Source organism: Mastigoproctus giganteus, chromosome 1 (genome assembly GCF_048544385.1).
Source record: "Mastigoproctus giganteus isolate SK-2022 chromosome 1, ASM4854438v1, whole genome shotgun sequence".
NCBI classification, from domain to species: domain Eukaryota; kingdom Metazoa; phylum Arthropoda; class Arachnida; order Uropygi; family Thelyphonidae; genus Mastigoproctus; species Mastigoproctus giganteus.
The window spans coordinates 158,368,297-158,388,288 of NC_143575.1; the positions used below are offsets into that span (position 1 = coordinate 158,368,297).

The following is a 19,992-nucleotide window of genomic DNA, read 5'->3' on the forward strand; positions in this document are numbered from 1 at the left end:
AAAAGCAAAGGGATGAATCAGATTGGTCCACTGGATATTGATGGTTCAACAGTTGAGGATCCTGCTCAGGTGGCTAACAATCTAAACGAGTATTTTGCATCTACATTCACGCATGAGGAGTTATTCAGGAAGGAGAATGATGTAGGTAAAGTAAACATTGGCAGTGAGCTGGATGATTTTGTAATAACTGAGAGGAAAGTGGAGGAGAGATTGTTGAGGATAAACATAAAAAAGGCACCTGGGGTGGATGGGATCTATCCAGTTATATTAAAGGAGGCAGCAAAGGAAGTAAGCAAACCCTTAGCCATAATTATGAGAGCTTCCTTGGACTCAGGGGAGGTACCTATGGACTGGAGATGTGCAAATGTGACCCCAATTCACAAAGGAGGTTCAAAGGCTGACACAAGTAATTATAGACCTGTTAGTTTAACTTCTGTTCCAGGTAAATTAATGGAGGCACTGGTTAAAGAAGCACTGCAGGATCATCTAGACAAGAATTCAGTTATAGCTCAGACGCAGCATGGTTTTGTTAAGGGCAGGTCTTGCCTGACCAATTTGATTGGATACTATGATGTAGTCACAAAAGAACTGGATGCAGGGAATAACTTTGATATTATATATTTGGATCTTAGAAAGGCTTTTGATACTGTTGCACATGGAAGACTGCTGCACAAATTGGAGCAGTGTGGCATTGGAGGCAAATTGCTGCTATGAATAAGGGGATGGTTGAGTGGCAGAAGACAGAGAGTGGTAATCAATGGACACTGCTCAACTTGGACTAATGTTATTAGTGGAGTTCCTCAAGGTTCAGTGTTGGGTCCGTTGTTGTTTTCGGTGTTTATGAATGATATTGATGATGGGATATCAAGTTTAATGTCCAAGTTTGCAGATGATACAAAGGTTGGCAGGGTCGTTAAGGACAATACTGACGCTATGCTGCTGCAACAGGATCTGGACAGGTTGAACAGATGGGCTGAGAGGTGGCAAATGAGGTTTAACATCGACAAATGTAAAGTGCTGCATATGGGAAACAGTAACCCCAGATCAACGTATCAACTCTGCGGTACTACACTGACAGTGGTGGAGAATGAAAAGGACCTGGGGGTAATTGTGCAGGCAGATATGAAGTTCTCTGAGCAGTGCAGACGAGCTGCAAGAGTAGCTCATGGTGTCTTGTCAATGATATACAGGAATTTTTCTAGCAGGGATAAGGAGGTGATTATTCCCTTATATAAGGCAATGGTAAGGCCACATCTTGAGTACTGTATACAGGTCTGGAGGCCTCATTTCAAGAAGGATGTAGAGCTGCTGGAACGGGTACAGAGAAGGGCAACAAGATTAGTAAATGGAACAACGGGTTACTCTTACGAAGAAAGGCTTAAGTTTTGCAAATTACAGAGTCTGGAGACTAGGCACCGGCGAGGTGATCTGATAGAGGTGTATAAGGCTTTGAACGGTTTGAGCATGCTCAATGCCAATGGGATTCTTCATCTTTCTCAGAATAATCACCTCAGAGGGCATAAATTCAAATTGAGGAAGGACGGATGTCGGATAGATGTGCGGAAATTTGCCTTTGGCCAGCGGGTGGTTGGTTGGTGGAACCGACTTCCATCACTGGTTGTTGAAGTTGATAGCCTAAACAAATTTAAAGCTCAACTGGACAGGTATTTCGAACGAACGGAGGGGTGAAATGGGAGTGGGTTTTTTTTTTTTTTTTTTTTTTGTTTTTTTTGGCTGATGCTGAATAAGCTTGCTTTCTTGCATCATATGCCTCTGCTAATGCTAATGCTAATGCTAAAGGAGGCAGCAGAGGAAGTAAGCAAACCCTTAGCTATAATCATGAGAGCTTCTTTGGACTCAGGGTAGGTATCCATAGACTGGAGATGTGCAAATGTGACCCCAATTCACAAAGGAGGACAAAGGCTGACACAAGTAATTATAGACCTGTGAGCTTAACTTCTGTTCCATAAAAATTAATGGAGGCACTGGTTAAAGAAGCACTGCAGGATCATCTAGACAAGACTTCAGTTATAGCTCGGACACAGCATGGTTTTGTTAAGGGAAAGTCTTGCCTGACCAATTTGATTAGATGCTATGATGCAGGCACAAAAGAACTGGATGCAGGGAATAACTTTGATATTATATATTTGGATCTTAGAAAGGCTTTTGATACTGTTGCACATGGAAGACTGCTGCACAAATTGGAGCAGTGTGGCATTGGAGGCAAATTGCTGCTATGAATAAAAGGATGGTTGAGGGGGAGAAGACAGAGAGTGGTAATCAATGGACACTGCTCATCGTGGACTAATGTTATTAGTGGAGTTCCTCGGGGTTCAGTGTTGGGTCCATTGTTGCTTTCCGTATTTATAAATGATACTGATGATGGTATATCAAACTTAATTTTCAAGTCTGCAGACGATACAAAGGTTGGCAGGGTTGTTATGGACACTAGTGACGCTATGCTGCTGCTGCAACAGAAACTGGAAAGGTTGAGCAGATGGGCTGAGAGGTGGCAAATGAAGTTTAACATTGACAAATGTAAAGTACTACATATGGGAAACAGTAACCGTAGAGAAACATATCAACTCTGTGGTACTACACTGCAGTTGTATAGAATGAAAAGGACCTGGGGGTAATTGTGCACTCTATTGTTGGTGACTCTATTGTCAGGGAAACAGGGAACATGCTTTGTAAAAAAGATAGGTGGAATAGGACCAGAGTATGTCTGCCAGGGGCAAAGGTTGATGACGTTGTAGAGCAGATATCATCTTTAAGGGCACAAAAGGTGATATAGTTGTACACGTTGGCACTAATGATATTAAGAGTAGGAGAACGGCGGAATTCCTACTCTTAATATCATTAGTACAGGACACTGTTGAAAAAAAGCCGTGAATTAGGGTTGAATTTGAAAGTGTCTGCAATTCTGCCCAGACACGATAGGAGGGAGTATATGATGAGAGCCTTGTCGATCAATTCGGCCCTGGAGGGATTGTGCAAGGCTCAAGGGATAGAATTTTTTTCAGCCTGGACTGTACATGTTCACAGGAGAGATTGCTTCTACAGGGATGGGATACACTTAAATAGAAAGGGTGGAAGAATTTTTGCTGATGCTGTCGAGGCAGTGTTAGGTGGGTCGGAAAACTGCTAGTTGGGGGGGATACAAGGACTAATAGATTAACAGTAGCCACTGGCAGAGGTGGAAGTGATTCTTGCACTGCTTCTATTGAAATGAGCAGAAGCCTGAAAAACAAGATGCAGGATATTTCAGAGACTGCTGGGAGTCATTGCGGTACAAGTAAACACATGGGTTGTGTTAGGGTACCTAAGAATAGAAACAGGTGCATGTATACCTTCGTGTACACCAATGCTAGGAGTTTGGTAAATAAATTTGATGAATTTGAGGTATTGCTCAAAACATCAAAGGCAGATATTGTTGGGATATCAGAGACGTGGTGTCACACAGATATAAGTAATGCGGAACTGGAATTTGGGGAATACAATGTGTATAGAAAGGACAGACAGGACAGGAGGGGAGGAGGGGTTATGCTATTAATTAAGAAACACATAAAGTCCAAGGAAATGAAGCCAGTCGACATCGATGGACAGGGCAGTGTCGAGTCAGTTTGGTGTGACATAAGCATAGGGAAATCAAAATTGAGAGTAGGAGTGTGCTATAGGCCTAATGACTCTGATGAGTATAATAAGATATTGTACAGGGAAATAGAGTGGGCCAGTAAATCAGAGAGTCTTATAATGGGGGATTTTAATTTCCCAGATATTGACCGGAATTTGTGGGTTGGTCACTCGCACACTAGCAAGGCTTTTGTGGATTTATTGGATGATTGTTTTCTACATCAGCATGTTCGTGAGGCAACAAGAGGGAGCAATACTCCTGATCTGATTATCAGTAGTGATTCTTCATGCATTAAGAATCTGCAGATAAATGAACCACTAGGCGGAAGTGATCACAGTGTGTTGAAGTGGGATTTACTCAAGGAGGTAACTACCATCAGAGGTAAAGGGAAGGGTTTTTGTTTTCGTAAAGGCGACTATGATGGTTTGAGACAGTATTTAAATTCTATACAGTGGGACCAACTGATGATGTTACCAACAGCAAACTCAAAATGGGAAGCATTCAAGGAACTAATCTTGGAGGCTACCAGGCTTTACATACCAACTAAGAAATATTGTTCAAGGTTTAGGCCTAAATGGTTGTCAGATGAACTAATGAGACATGTGGCAGAGAAGAAAAATGCATGGGATACATACAAATTAATGGGTGACATGGAAGCCTATGATAGATATAAGTTGGTCTGTAACCAAGTCACAAAGGAGATTAGGCAGGCAAAGGCAGACTACGAAAAATCCTTGGCAAAGGATGCAAAGAAAAACAGAAAAGGGTTCTTTACATATTTAAACTCAAGAAGGAAAGGGATGAATCAGATTGGTCCACTGGATATTGATGGTTCAACAGTTGAGAATCCTGCTCAAGTGGCTAACCTAAACGAGTATTTTGCATCTACATTCACGCATGAGGAGTTATTCAGGAAGGAGAATGATGTAGGTAAAGTAAACATTGGCAGTGAGCTGGATGATTTTGTAATAACTGAGAGGAAAGTGGAGGAGAGATTGTTGAGGATAAACATAAAAAAGGCACCTGGGGTGGATGGGATCTATCCAGTTATATTAAAGGAGGCAGCAAAGGAAGTAAGCAAACCCCTAGCCATAATTATGAGAGCTTCTTTGGACTCAGGGGAGGTACCCATAGAAATGTAACCCCAATTCACAAAGGAGGATCAAAGGCTGACACAAGTAATTATAGACCTGTTAGTTTAACTTCTGTTCCAGGTAAATTAATGGAGGCACTGGTTAAAGAAGCACTGTAGGATCATCTAGACAAGAATTCAGTTATAGCTCAGATGCAGCATGGTTTTGTTAAGGGCAGGTCTTGCCTGACCAATTTGATGGGATACTATGATGCAGTCACAAAAGAACTGGATGCAGGGAATAACTTTGATATTATATATTTGGATCTTAGAAAGGCTTTTGATACTGTTGCACATGGAAGACTGCTGCACAAATTGGAGCAGTGTGGCATTGGAGGCAAATTGCTGCTATGGATAAGGGGATGGTTGAGTGGCAGAAGACAGAGAGTGGTAATCAATGGACACTGCTCAAAGTGGACTAATGTTATTAGTGGAGTTCCTCAGGGTTCAGTGTTGGGTCCGTTGTTGTTTTCGGTGTTTATGAATGATATTGATGATGGAATGTCAAGTTTAATGTCCAAGTTTGCAGATGATACAAAGGTTGGCAGGGTTGTTAAGGACACTACTGATGCTATGCTGCTGCAACAGGATCTGGAAAGGTTGAACAGATGGGCTGAGAGGTGGCAAATGAAGTTTAACATTGACAAATGTAATGTACTACATATGGGAAACAATAACTCCAGAGCAACATATCAACTCTGCGGTACTACACCGACAGTAGTGGAGAATGAAAAGGACCTGGGAGTAATTGTGCAGGCAGATATGAAGTTCTCTGAGCAGTGCAGACGAGCTGCAAGAGTAGCTCATGGTGTCTTGTCAATGATATACAGGAATTTTTCTAGCAGGGATAAGGAGGTGATTATTCCCTTGTATAAGGCAATGGTTAGGCCACATCTTGATACTGTATACAGGTCTGGAGGCCTCATTTCAAGAAGGATGTAGAGCTGCTGGAACGGGTACAGAGAAGGGCAACAAGATTAGTGAATGGAACAAAGGGTTGCTCTTACGAAGAAAGGCTTAAGTTTTGCAAATTACAGAGTCTGGAGACTAGGCACCGGCGAGGTGATCTGATAGAGGTGTATAAGGCTTTGAATGGTTTCAACATGCTCAGTGCCAATGGGATTCTTCATCTTGCTCAGAATAATCACCTCAGAGGGCATAAATTCAAATTGTGGAAGGACGGATGTCGGATAGATGTGCCGAAATTTGCCTTTGGCCAGCGGGTGGTTGGTTGGTGGAACCGACTTCCATCACTTGTTGTTGAAGTTGATAGCCTAAACAAATTTAAAGCTCAACTGGACAGGTATTTCGAACGAACGGAGGGGTGAAATGGGAGTGGTGTGTGTTTTTTTTTTTTTTTTTGGCTGATGCTGAATAAGCTTGCTTTCTTGCATCATACGCCTCTACTAATGCTAATGCTAAAGTTTAACATTGACAAATGTAAAGTACTACATATGGGAAACAGTAACCGTAGAGAAACATATCAACTCTGTGGTACTACACTGCAGTTTTACAGAATGAAAAGGACCTGGGGGTAATTGTGCAGGCAGATATGAAATTCTCTGACAGTGCAGACGGGCTGCAAGAGTAGCTCATGGTGTCTTGTCAATGATATACAGGAATTTTTCTAGCAGGGATAAGGAGGTGATTATGCCCTTTTATAAGGCAATGGTCAGGCCACACCTTGAGTACTGTATACAGGTCTGGAGGCCTCATTTCAAGAAGGATGTAGAGCTGCTGGAACGAGTACAGAGAAGGGCAACAAGATTAGTGAATAGAACCAAGGGTTGCTCTTACGAAGAAAGGCTTATGTTTTGCAAATTACAGTGTCTGGAGACTAGGCACCAGAGAGGTGATCTGATAGAGGTGTATAAAGCCTTGAATGGTTTGAGCATGCTCAATGCCGACGGGATTCTCCCTCTTGCTCAGAATAATCACCTGAGAGGGCATAAATTCAAACTGAGAAAAGACAGATGTAGGATAGATGTGCGGAAATTTGTCTTTAACCAGTGGGTAGTTGATTTGTGGAACAGACTTCCATCCCTTGTTGTGGAAGTTGATAGCCTAAATAAATTTAAGGCTCAGCTGGGCAGGTATTTCGAACGAAAAGAGTGGTGAAATGGGAGTGTTTTTTTTTTTGGCTGATGCTGCATAAGCTTGCTTTCTTGCATCATATGCCTCTACTAATGCTAATGCTAAAGTACAGAGAAGGGCAACAAGATTGGTGAGAGGTACAAAGAGGTGCTCTTATCAAGAGAGGCTTCTGCAAGTTGCAGCATCTGGAGACTAGGCACCTGTGAGGTGATCTGACTGAGGTGTATAAGGCGTTGAATGGCTTGAGTAGGCTCAATGCTGATGGGATTTTTCCTCTTGTTCAGATTACTCACCTGAAGGGGCACAAATTAAAATTGAGGAAAGACAATTGAAGAACAGATGTGCGGAAATTCGACTTTGACCACCAGGTGTTTGATAGTTGGAACAAAACCGTCCATCTGTTGCAGTGGAGGTCAGCAACTTAAATAAGTTCAAGGCCGAAGGAAGTAGACAAACATTTGGAGTGAATGGATGGGTGAATTGGGAAGGGTGTTTTTTTGGCTGATGAGATATGTTTGTTATCATATGCCCCTACTAATGCTAATGTTAACTGTTTCATTGCAGCCTAGCCAGTTTAATAAAGCAACAGATAACAACGAGCCATACGCAGTTTTGTAACAGCACATAGGCTAAATAATGCAGTGCACAAATTTGCATACATGTATGTTACTCGAGGACCACAACCAGCCCATGTAAAAAAATATGTATTAGTGAACAAACAAATATATTGAGTATATTTAAAACTAATGTAAATATGCATCCTCTTGCAAAAACATGTTTGTTTGTTTGTTTGTTATTTGGTTTTTAGGAGCATTAGCAACTAAGGCCATATTGCTCCGGGAATATGCGGTGATCATTCCCTGATCTTTCCGCATCCCCGTATTTGGTGGTGACGGGATCGAACCCCGGTCTAATCAAGAAGCATGCGTTACGTACTGCTGCTCCTTCGCACCTGGCTACGGAGGCGCTGCAAAAACATGTGTTTGAGTCTAAAAGATGAAACATGAGACCTCTATGATTTCATTACAAGCATGAAGCCAGGTGCAGTGCACCGCTTACAACCAAGAATATTCTTCTCTTGCTTCCCAACCCAGTAAGCAAAGGAAGACCTATTTACTTAGAGTTTAAATAATCACAAAGTATCTGAATATAAATATACAGAAAATTCTCTCTCTCTCTCTCTCATTTAGAAAGAGAGAGAGAGAGAGAGAGAGAGAGAGAGAGAGAGAGGGAGAGAGAGGGAGAGAGAGAGAGAGAGAGAGAGAGAGAGAGAGAGAGGGAGAGAGAGGGAGAGAGAGAGAGAGAGAGAGAGAGAGAGAGAAAGAGATTTACCAGAATATCTGCTGTGTATGACAATAAGTTTATATGCAAAATATAGCTCTTGCACTTACTTTTGGGGTCTCATACCAAGGTCCATCAGCAATATGAGAAAATGACAACCCATCCTGACTGTACAGAACATAAAATGATGTCACCCATTCATGTGATTTATCTCTTCCCTTAGTGACAATTCCATACACAGGAGTTTTCTGGCCCAAGTCCACTTCCAAATATTGTTTAGTATTTTGGCTACGTGACATCCATGCTCCAGCTAATTTTTAAAAAATAATTTCAGAAATTAAAAAAAATAATAAATAAAGATATTTTATATTTTTATGGTTTTCACTGAAAGCATGTCAATACTTTGTTTGTCATAAATATATTTTTCAGGAGCAGATATATCAATAAATATATCAATAAATATAAAGGGCATCAATAGACATTAATTTTTTCAATATTGTACATACCTAATATAACCTGTAAATTTACTTAATATAATCTATAAATTTTATTCAATAAAATATACTACCATTTGCATATTTTAGCAGCTTGGAATTCTAAATGAAAATTTATCATCTGGAAGTGTTATTGTCAGTTCCTTTAATTCCATTTCTTTTATTGTGAATTAACCAGTGCAGTTAGTGCAGTGTTCAGGTAGTCTTTGTTTTCATTGCTAACAGCAGAATAAAAAAAAAAAAAGTAAAGTGCAGCCATTATCAACCCACTGCAGGATGGAAGCCTCCTCAACAATTCATGTTGAGGAAATGGACCATAATCTGCCACGCTGGTCCAGTGCGGGTTGGCAGATCGACCGTATTCAGCAGTCAGGGGCTTGAACCCCGGTCTACTCAAAGAGCGTGTGCTACTGCACTCCTGCTCCTGCCCACTCGGCTACGGAGGCCTAATAGAAAGGAATAAATGTTTCTATTGATTATCTTCATGATTACATTCAGAACCTATACTGTTATTATGCCAATTTTAGTTTCCTTTTTCCTTCAGTATAAGTCAAAATCAATAAACTGAATTAACAACACATTACACTCTTTCAGTGTAATACAAAGGAGTATTCAAAATGTTAAGTAGAGAATCTAAAAAAACCCCAAAGATAACTATGATTTAACAGCTAACTAAAAAGTGCATCAAGAACTTATATATGGAAAATAAAGAGCAGCATGTGGAAGGTTCTATCTTGCACATATGAGTGCTATATGATGAAATCTTACACATAATTAAAACTGCTGGCTGGTTTTAGTAGATGCTTATCTGCAACCAGTACCAAGTTACTTTTACAATATAATTTAAATAAGGTGCACACGTATACTGATTTTACACATACTGATTTTGTACTTTGTGTTTGGACTTAGGTGGTGGCTCATGGTGGATAATTTACTTATAATAGACATCTGTTTAATGTACATTACATTTTACTACAACCTGTCAGCATCAATATTTGTATTTATATGCAACAGATGCTTGCTACTGCAATATGCAATATGCAAATTTGCAATATGGACATCATTTTATTTAACCCTTTGTGACAATCTTCTTGTTACTTTTATTTGACATAATATTCTTCTTTCCTTATTTTTGTATATTTTAATTCAATTTCATCATCATCATCTAGATCTGAAATCCAGAGAATTTTAGCTTCTACATGCCAAATTCAAACAACAATGGCTGATAAGTATGATCTCTTCATCTTCTTCTTCTGATTTTAAAATCCATTTTCATGTTGACAGTTATTAGAAACTGTTTTAAATTACTTGTCAACCCAGATAAGAGATGCCAGTACTATTTGGAAATTTCAAGGCAATTTGTGTAACAAAAAAAGACACATTATTTGAAATGTACTTTAAGCAACTATGAAAATATGTACATGGTTTGATCAAAAAGTTCAGTAAATGTAGCTAAAATTAAATTTTTTTTTTCATTTATCACTGAATTAATTCATTCAATGATAAACATTTACATCATTAATACATACTCTTCAATATATTCCTCCTTCTGTTACTTTGACTTGGTACATTATAGCCACAGATGCTAATGCGGCATAAAACTCTTAACCAACCAACTTTCTGATATATATATATAACAGAACACTTTATATATATAATATTGGTGTAGATACACCATAGACAACTCTTAAGGAAAAAAATCAATAGTAGTGCAAAGGGTATCATTTCATTTGTATCTCATATTGTGCTCATCCTTCAAAATGAGTTACCACATTTTGCACTACTTCAAATAAATAATGCTATTGTCACTTATTCTCGGACAGCACCGTTTGAAAAATGGTATGGGATAAGATACTCTGTTATCCTCATACTGTCCCTATTAGACTTAGAAAAGCAAAAAAAAGTGTAGGGAAGCAATAGTAGGAGAGGAAGAAGAAGAAATGCCATCAAAATAGGAAAGGGACAGTTACTCCCCATACTCACACCACTTAAAAATTCATAAACTCCTCAAATAGGCAACACTTCCCCAGTAGAGAAGATTGTTGTTACCTATTCTCAGAAACTGTGAATATCAGGCTCCCCAGATGGCACCATTTCAAGGCTTGTTAGCCTTTCATTGGTGGGTACCCTAGTATTGCAAACGTGACAAACCAGTTGTGAAGTTAATCCCACAATATGAGATATGCCAAAAGGTGTATGCAATGATATTAAAATAAAACTAAATGCTACTAGGCATAATATTTTAAGAGTCTAAGATTATCTATATAATGTCGGTGAAGATATATCTTAGACAATTCTTAAAGAAAAAACTACGATATTAGTGTAAAGGGCATCATTTCATCTGTATCTGAAGTAGCAATAAAACCATCTGCTTTAGACAGAGGTGAAAACAGAGATAGGTAAAAGTCGTGGCCAATAGTTTGGCAAGAGACCAGAATGCTCGGCTACCGTTTGGACAAGAAGCAAGTTTTCTACTCTTAGCCTGTTCGAAATCTAGTTTGGAGTGATCAATAGCTGCTTTACAATTATTGCTTTGGTGTAAACAGAAAATTAACCTGGAGATTTGGATACAAGCCAATTACAATATGCAAAATTCTTCTTTTGAATAGCCTTAGCACATTTATTGGAAAACCAAGGTTTAGTTTGTTTGTTTGTAGGCTTTAAGGCGCAAGAGCAGAAAAGGCCATAATGCGCCTAACTATGGTGATGTTAAATACATAGTTATATCTGTATAGATGTTATTCAAGTTTATACTGCGTTGTGCAGTTTTATCTGTTTGAGGGAATCAAAAATTTTGGTCACGTGGCGTGTCTGCTAGTAGGTCAGAAATGCTGAAAGAGGTGTTCATCGTGAAAAATGAGGTAAACATAGCTTCTCGCTCAGTACTGTATTTGGAGCAATCAATAAGTAGATGTTGGACAGTGAACTGAGTGTTGCACTTTGTGCACTGTGGGGGATCAGTAGCCACAAACAGATAAAGATGCGTCAGGTGCATGTGGTCTATCCATAATTGGGCTAATACGACTTCTTCATGCTGGTTCTCCCATATGCTAGAGCTCCAAGCTTTTAGATCTTTTTTTATAACGAGTAGCTTATTGTTGCCTTGGCTCTGCCAGATGTGTTGCCATTGTTCAAGACATTGCTTCCTTATAATGTACTTGTAGTCAGATGCAAGTGTAGTAAATGATTGGTCTATAGGATCAGTAGCAGTTTTGGCAGTTAGGTCGGCCTGTTCGTTTCCAGATATTCCAGAGTGGCCAGGGATCCAACAAAAGAGAACTTGTTGCTTCTTCTGGTTTAACTTAGTCAAGGTATTCCAGATCTGTACGAGTAAGCGGTTATCATGATTTTTATTCCGCTATATAGCTTGGATGGCACTAATGGAGTCAGTATATATAACATGCACTATGGCTTTTGAGAGTATGCAATTTAAGGTTATGTGGATAGCACAGAGTTCTGCAGTATAGCTGCTACATTCGGTGGGGAGCTACTTGGATATGACAATGTTGGGAAATAATGCTACTGCACCAACATGACTGTTAGTTTTAGATCCATCTGTGTATATTGGTGTGTACTGGCCATGCTGGCTTCTCAATGTGGCATGTATTTGTAGTATGCTCTGTTGGGACATGGTGTGTTTTCCCCAGGCTGTGAATGAAAGGTCACACAGCGGTATATAATATATCCAGGGTGGGATTGCATGAGAGGCAGTAGGCTGTATCTTACTAAGGTCAATTTGCCAGTCAGTCTGTAGGTGTATACCTGTTGATCAGTTGGGTAAGCTCTATAAAAGTTTTCCCATTTAGAAGAGAAAAGTCCATTCCAGGTGGGGAGATTTGGATGCCCTTTGAGTTTTGCTGCATAATTTTATAAAAGCATTTGTCTGCACAGCTGCACGGGTGTTTCATGAGCTTTGGCGTATAGGCTCTGAACTGGTGATGTGTGGTATGCCCCCAGTGCAAGACAAAGAGCACTGTGGTGTACAGAATCAAGCCAATGTAAGGCGCTTGGTCTAGCAGAGCTATAGACTATAGAACTGTAGTCCAGACATGACTGTATTAATGCATGGTACAGATGTATTAGAGTGTTACAGTCAGCTCACCATGCTGTGCCAGATAGAACTCTTAAGATGTTAAGCTTTTTAAGACAGGAAATCTGGAGCGATTTTATATGTTCAAGGAAGGTGAGTTTTTGGTCAAATATCACACCAAGAAAGCGGATACTGGAGACAACTGGTATGACTTGATTTGCTAGTCGAAGTTCTGGATGTGGATGTAGGTTACGCTTCCTATAGAAGTGTATTCCAATCATTTTTTGGTGCAAGAGACAAAAGCCATTGTTTTGGGACCATTTAGCTTTTTTCTTCATGGCACATTGCAACTGTCTTTCTATCATTCGCACGTTAGGCGAATGACAGGCAATACTGAAGTCATCAGCGTACAGAGTAGTTATTTGTTTTTTTTTTAGGAGCATTAGCAACTAAGGCCATATTGCTCTGGGATATGCGGTGGTCGTTCCCTGACCTTTCCGCATCCTCCATATTTGGTGGTGACGGGCTCGAACCCCGGTCTAATCAAGAAGTGTGTGCTACGCATTGCTGCTCCTTCCCACCTGGCTACGGAGGCGCCTTACAGAGTAGTAGATAATGTTTGTGGTAGTTCATGTGTTATTGAATTCATTATTATATTAAAGAGAGTGGAACTTAGCACTGACCCTTGTGGTATTCCTTCTTCCTGGTAAATTTTGAGGATAACTGATTGTGAACTCTGACTTGAAATGAGCAGTGGTGTAGGAAATTTCTGATAAACTGTGGTAGGTCCAAGGTTTAGATAAAGGATGAAATAGATTTTAAGGTGGAGTATGGAAAAAAGGATTCCATCCCTTTGAGAATAATTTCACTGACACGATCTGAGCAAATGTTGACATCAGAAGTTTTGAAACAGTAATCTGACCAAGGAAAAGAAATCACGCAGATCATCCCATTTTGCATTCTTGTAATGCCAAACAACATGAGATTGGGAATGGCCTTGAGAGAAAGACTCCACTGGAGAAGAGACCATCACCAAGTTGTGATCTGAGGTGCCTAGGGGACCACTCACCTTGACCGTGTACTTAGAAGGGTTGTTTGTGAAAAATAGACGAAGCATGTTGGCTGTATGGTTAGGATTGTCTGGTATTCTGGCAGGTAAATGAACAATCTGTACGAGGTCATTAGTAATTGCAAAAGCTTCAGCATCTTGACTAGCTGGGTCTATATGACTAAAAAATGGAAGCCAGCTGAAGTTGTGAACATTAAAATCACTGAGAAAAATTACCTCACTGTTAGGAAAGTTGGACTGGAGAAAGTCAAGTTTCAAAGGGAGTAAGATAAAGAGTTCTAAGTGATTGGTGGAGTTGGGAGAACGATAGAGGCAACATATGAATTTGATAGAATGTGGTAGAGAGGATTTTAAGCTAGAGAAGATTGAAAAGAGGAAATTCCAAATTATTAAGTCTCTGAAAGAGCATATCAGAATGGAAACGTGAACAAATACCACCTTTGAAGCAAAATGTGGTATATCATACAACAAATAATTCGGACAACTGATATGAGCAGTGGTTGAATCAAACAATAACTGAGATTCTGTCAGAAAAAGTATATGCAGTTTGACAGACTGTAAGTGGAAATGGACATCACTGAGACCAGGTATATTTGTGTAATGAATGAGGAAGTATTTGGGAGGTTTAGATCTTTTTGCATATACGATTTTTCTACCATTTGACTACTGTATATCAATTTCATGTATATCAACTTGATATACATGAAGAAGTACAGCAGCTCTCTACGTCAAAGGATTTACCATTTTATCCAAACCTTTATACTTCTGAATCGCATAAGATCACAGAAAGTGAGACTGATGACCTCATCGGGGATCTTGAACTGCCAAAGAATAAAGTAGAGCTTTTGGCCTCGAGGCTACAATAGTGGAATATTCTAGATTATTCTGTGAACAATGTTTTGTACTTGAAATAAAGACTATGATAAATTCTATCAAACAGAAGGTGAACTCACTGTTTGTAAGGATGTTGATGGTCTAATGGCAGCAATGAACATGAGGCATGTTCCTGAAGAATGGTGACTATTTATAAATGCTTCTAAGGTTAGCCTTAAGGTTGTGTTATTACAAAGTGGAAATATGCTGCCTTCGATACCTCTTGCATATGCTGTTCACAAGAAAGAAACATAAACATCCTCTTGTCATGTACACTGTCCGAAGTATAAGTGGCAAATATGTGGTGATTTAAAGGTAATTCCCATTTTATTAGGCCTACAAATGGGTTCCACTATGCGAGTGGGATAGTTGTGCCAAGGATATGCACTTCGAGAGAGGAGCTGGCCTTGATGAAATCATGGAATTTTTTTCTTGGAATGAAGAATGTAGCATTTGAACATCTGGTAGATCCAAATAAAGTTTTGCTTCCGCCATTCCACATCACACTGGGGCTCATGAAAAATTTCTTGAAGGCTTTGGAAGTGAAAACAGTCCTGCATTCATATACTTGCAAGTGACATTCTCAAGGCTTAGTACAGACAAGATTAAAGCACAGGCATTTTCATTGGTCCACAAATAAGGCAACTTTTCAAAGATGAACAGTTTGAATGTGTCTTTAGTGATAGCGAGAAATCAGATTGAAAAGCCTTTTGAAATGTTTCGACTGGATTTCTAGGAAATGTTAAAGCCAGCAACTACATGCAGCTTGTGGAAGATCTCATTACTTCTTATGAAAAACTGGGGTGCCACATGTCATTGAAGATGCATTTCTTGTACTCACACCTGCCAAACTGCTGTGCTGTCAGCAACAAACATGGTGAGTGTTTCCATCAAGACATCACAGAGATGGAACAAAGATACAAAGGCAAATGGAGTGCTGCCATGTTAGCCAATTATTGTTGGATGGTGAAAAGGGATGCTCTCGAAGCTGAATACAAGCGAAAGAAAAAAGGCTCCATGTTTGATACAGATAGGTTCGTAGCTGCATCTTACTGCCATATAAGTAAAAAATACCTTGTATAAATATATAAAAAAACTACTTTTTTTGAAAACAAGAGCCAATCTGCCATTTTAAGCACTATTTCCATGTTTAGAACCTCAAAATCTATAAAGGAAACTTACTTTCATGCCCATAACAAGATATGACCCAAAATTTGTTGTTTGGTGTTATAGGTCTTCACTTTTCTTACTTCTGTTACCCCACTTGTACTGAGTCAGGTGGCACATCTTAACTCTTCTGCTTTAGCCTTGTTTTCCAGGCTGGCGAGTCCTTGTCTTTGCATTTTGTTTTCTCTTACTCTCGAGTTTCTCTTCTGTTCATTATGATAGCTGTTACAGCAAACAGTAAACAGCTGTGTAGATGGCATCTAGTGTTACTTTGTTATCGTTGAGGTAATTCAGTATTATTTGATTGAGATGGGATGTGAATTGCTACAGGATTCTGTTGGGTCTCTGCTTTGGTGTGGCTCTCTATGGGTTGCATTCCCTCAAATTCTGCTAGAACTTTCTCCCACTCTTCTTCTATTTTGAATATCACAGCCTCATACCTTTCAATTTCGACTGCACTGGGATTTACTTCTTGTATTTGCTATTTCTCTTCTAGTTCTGGTTCAATTATGTCCATATTCCCTGTTCTTTGTAGTTGGTCAATTTTTTCCAAGGTTTCAGGATCTATTAGGTTCTTCATGACAATAATCCATCTCTGGTCAGATGGTAATGGATTATTGTCATCTTCATGACAATAATCCATTCTGTTCAGTGACCTGAACAATCAGGAACTGTTGCAACCACTTGGTATATAGTTTCATCCTGTCTATTGTCATAACAGTCTCTACCTTGATTACTTTGTAGTATGTTCACATGATAAACATATTCATTTCGCCATTCCACTTCATGCATTGGCTCTTACTTCCTTCCTGGGTGATCACTAGTGAAGTTTTGCAGAATATACTTTCATTTGTTTGGGCTGGATAGTCTTGCCTTTCCCTTGAGTTAGTAATACGGTGACAGCACCACTTGCTCCTCCGTCTATTTCTCAGCAGATTGTCTCCAACTCTTTGGAATGATCCTTCTGCCTGAATACAAGTGACTTTATCCTGTGCTACACTCGACGCTATATGTTCAGTATTTCTACTTGTTGTCTTCAACCAGCTATGGAGGTGGATCTGTATAAATTTGGCTTTTTGTATCCAGTGGTGGATCCTAGTTATTGCAATCAACAACCAGATGGCACTTCTCTCTGTCACAGCCATCACTTTGACCTTAGTGGGGATAGGTCAAATGAAGCAACTTTCACAACTTTTTTTTCCCCATTGCAATTTTTTTTTTTTAACTCATGGCCAGATTCAAATTTGAGTCTATCCCATTGGAAGTACAGTGATTGGAAGAAACCATTATTAAGGGGCTAATTGTGTCCCTTATTATTATCATTATTGTAAAACTTTTTCACCTTTATGGGATTTTTTTCCACCGCTATCAACTGCATGAGATGGTTAGTTGTGTCTGGTTATGATTATTATTATTGTTATTACTGTTGGTCGAGGAATTCTCTTACTATCCTACAGGTGTTCAGAATTGCTGCTTTTCTGGAGTTCCATAAGTATTCTCTAGGAGGCCTATTGCTGCTAGGTTCTGATAGAGATTCTTTGACACCCTGCTTGTAGTCAGCAGTGATTGGGATGTTCATTACATGATCCCTATGCCACATTTCTTTGACTTCCTGTTTTAGGTCTATGTATTTCCTGATCTTCTCCTTGTAGTTTTATGGAGGTTGCTGGTATTGGGCACCGCTATGTTGATCAGGTAGGTAGCCATTTCCTTCTTTTCAATGAGGGTTATTCTGGTCTGTTGTGCAGAACTGTCTTGCTCTACTCTACTGGCATGCTCCCAGTAGAATTTGTGAATGGTGGTCTATAGTATGGCTTGAGGTTCGTATCTGTAATAGAATACACTTTCTTCAATCAATTGGTATTTCTGTGTGCTAGCATCTAATGTATTATCCTGGCCACCTGATCATGTCTGTGAATGTACTCCCTCTGGGTGAGACCCTGCATCCTGTGGTGATCCGCTGGATTGTTTATGGGGCCAGGTGACATCATCAACATGTGTCATATGTCACTCGGGGATACATGGCAATGTATTTTCTGTAGCTCCTGATGTTAATAATCTGTTCTTGGATGGAAAGCACGTCTTTGGTCTCAGGGAAGAGCCTTCCATTCATGAGACATGCGGCGGAAGCCTTCTTATCTATGTAGTGTTATTATTATTATTATTATTATTATTATTATTAGCCATATGGTACAAGGAAGCCCAAGGCTTATGCTGTACCAGGCAAGAGAGAGAGAGAGAGAGAGAGAGAGAGAGAGAGAGAGAGAGAAGTAAAAGGAAATCACCAAGAAAGAGAAGAATGATGATATCCGGCTCAGGACCCTGGGTGATCCCATAGTCTGCCATGGAATTCCTTCTTTGCCCATCTTCCTGACTTTGTTTCTTCTATCTGTGTGCACGGGGGTCTCCTTGTTAAGGTTAAGTGTAGTGCACCATTTGTCTATCTCTTATGGAATTTCTCAGTCAGGAGGGCCTTGACCTTGTGTTCTAACTATTGAGCTTTTGCTTTCATCATCTCCAGATATTTGTATGTCTCTCCCTCTGCCAAGGCTTCAATCTCACCAGCCTTCAGCTGGTAGTTTTGTCCGACTGGATGCCCTTGATGCAATCTACAAGTCTTGCATTTGTCTAAGCCAAATTGCATCCTGAAGTCAGCACTGAACTCTTCAGTGATCTGGTGTAGCTATTCGAATTGATTCTAGATTGCAGCATAGAGGTTGATGTCATCCACAGACATCAGGTGAGTGAGAGAGAAGGTGTGCAGGTTCTTCCTCCCATCTTGTAGGGTAAATCCATACTTGCTCTTATTGAGCATAGTGAAGGGTGGGTCCTGGTGCCTGGTCTAGTTGTCTAGTAGAAGTTATAAAAATATGAAAAATATTTGTGTAGTAACTTCCACATCAACTTGAAGAACTTCAGATGTGTTATTATTACCACTGATGGAAATGTATGTCAGACACCATTAAAATAGATAAATCTATTATAATAGTGAGATATGAAGTTTTGGCTAATTCCTGTCGCAAAAATCATTTGAGTTTTTTAAGTAAGAAAGTTTTTCACTGCTATTTGTGTTTTGTTCATGCTGATAAAAACTGAATTTCAAACAGTGGAGGAATTAACTAAGAGATGCAATATAAAGATCTGAAACCGTGTTTTTCCCCCCTTGTGATATGCAATAAATAAAGGCTTCCTTTAAAAAAAAATCTCCATTTTAATAGAATCATCTTTTAGAAGAAATTTTCAAATGCAGCACAGAACACTGCAGTGTTATGTGTACATTTCTGTGAGTAATCAGAATGTTTTCACAAAATTTCATTCATTTATGGCTACCAGTCTTACCAATTTATTCATTTAATTCAAACTGACTTTTCTGATTTTTCATTGATTGAATGTGTGAGGTATCATTAGATTTCCCATTATGAGCAATGTTTATTTCACTACATGATGTAGAATGTTATGTTTGAATTGTTATTTCTATAAAAGAAGATATTAGTTTTCTAAGCTTGTTTAAAGTACATATTCTTTTATTCCCCATACCTGAAATACTGGAAAAAGGACATTCTGATGGTTATGGAGACAACATGAGAAAATGTATAAAACTGTTTCCAAAAAATTGAAAATGCATTATCAGCCTAGATACAAAATGCATTTTCCAATCCTCTAGATAAAAAGAGCATTTTCTGACTCTAAGTTTTCAAACAATGCCTGAAATCCAGTGCCTAAATAAAATTATTCGAGTTATAGAAGACGGTGGAAACAAGAGTTCTAAATATGAACGAGTGCAATTCTTAATGTAGGTAGTCAAAGTGGCTGAACATTCTTAATAGTAGATATTTAGTAAGACATATTAATATATTTATTTAAAAGTTCTGTTCATACTCAGACAAGGAAACTAATTGATAGAAGTTTTAAATTAATCATTTGAACGATGGATACAACTGTTAACCATAATCAGCATCATGCAAGCTTGACTACAGTCCATTCAAACCACTACACTCTTGTGAATGGACACTCAGCTAAAGTAATAGAACGATGACCAAAATTCTGAACCAAATGACCTTTTTAAGAGAAAGACAAGAAATGTAAAAATCCAACAGCTGCATTATATAAGATGAAAAAAATAATAATAAATCTTAGTTTATTGAGAATTTGCTGCTTCTTTCATAATTTAGATATAGTGAGTACAATTTTGACCTGTTAGCCCTACTTTTCTTTTTA

The 19,992-nt window shown here is 39.1% G+C and overlaps 1 protein-coding gene across 2 annotated transcripts in view; it reads right to left on the minus strand.

Annotated features, from left to right (window-relative positions):
- LOC150091211 (hemocytin-like) overlaps positions 1–19,992 on the minus strand; it is a 1,750,539-nt gene that overhangs the window by 790,339 nt on the left and 940,208 nt on the right. For both annotated transcript variants that reach the window (XM_090374755.1, XM_090374750.1), the window contains one exon: positions 8,252–8,451. In XM_090374755.1, the coding sequence (XP_090230881.1) occupies positions 8,252–8,451 (200 nt within the window). The remainder of the gene's footprint in view (positions 1–8,251; positions 8,452–19,992) is intronic.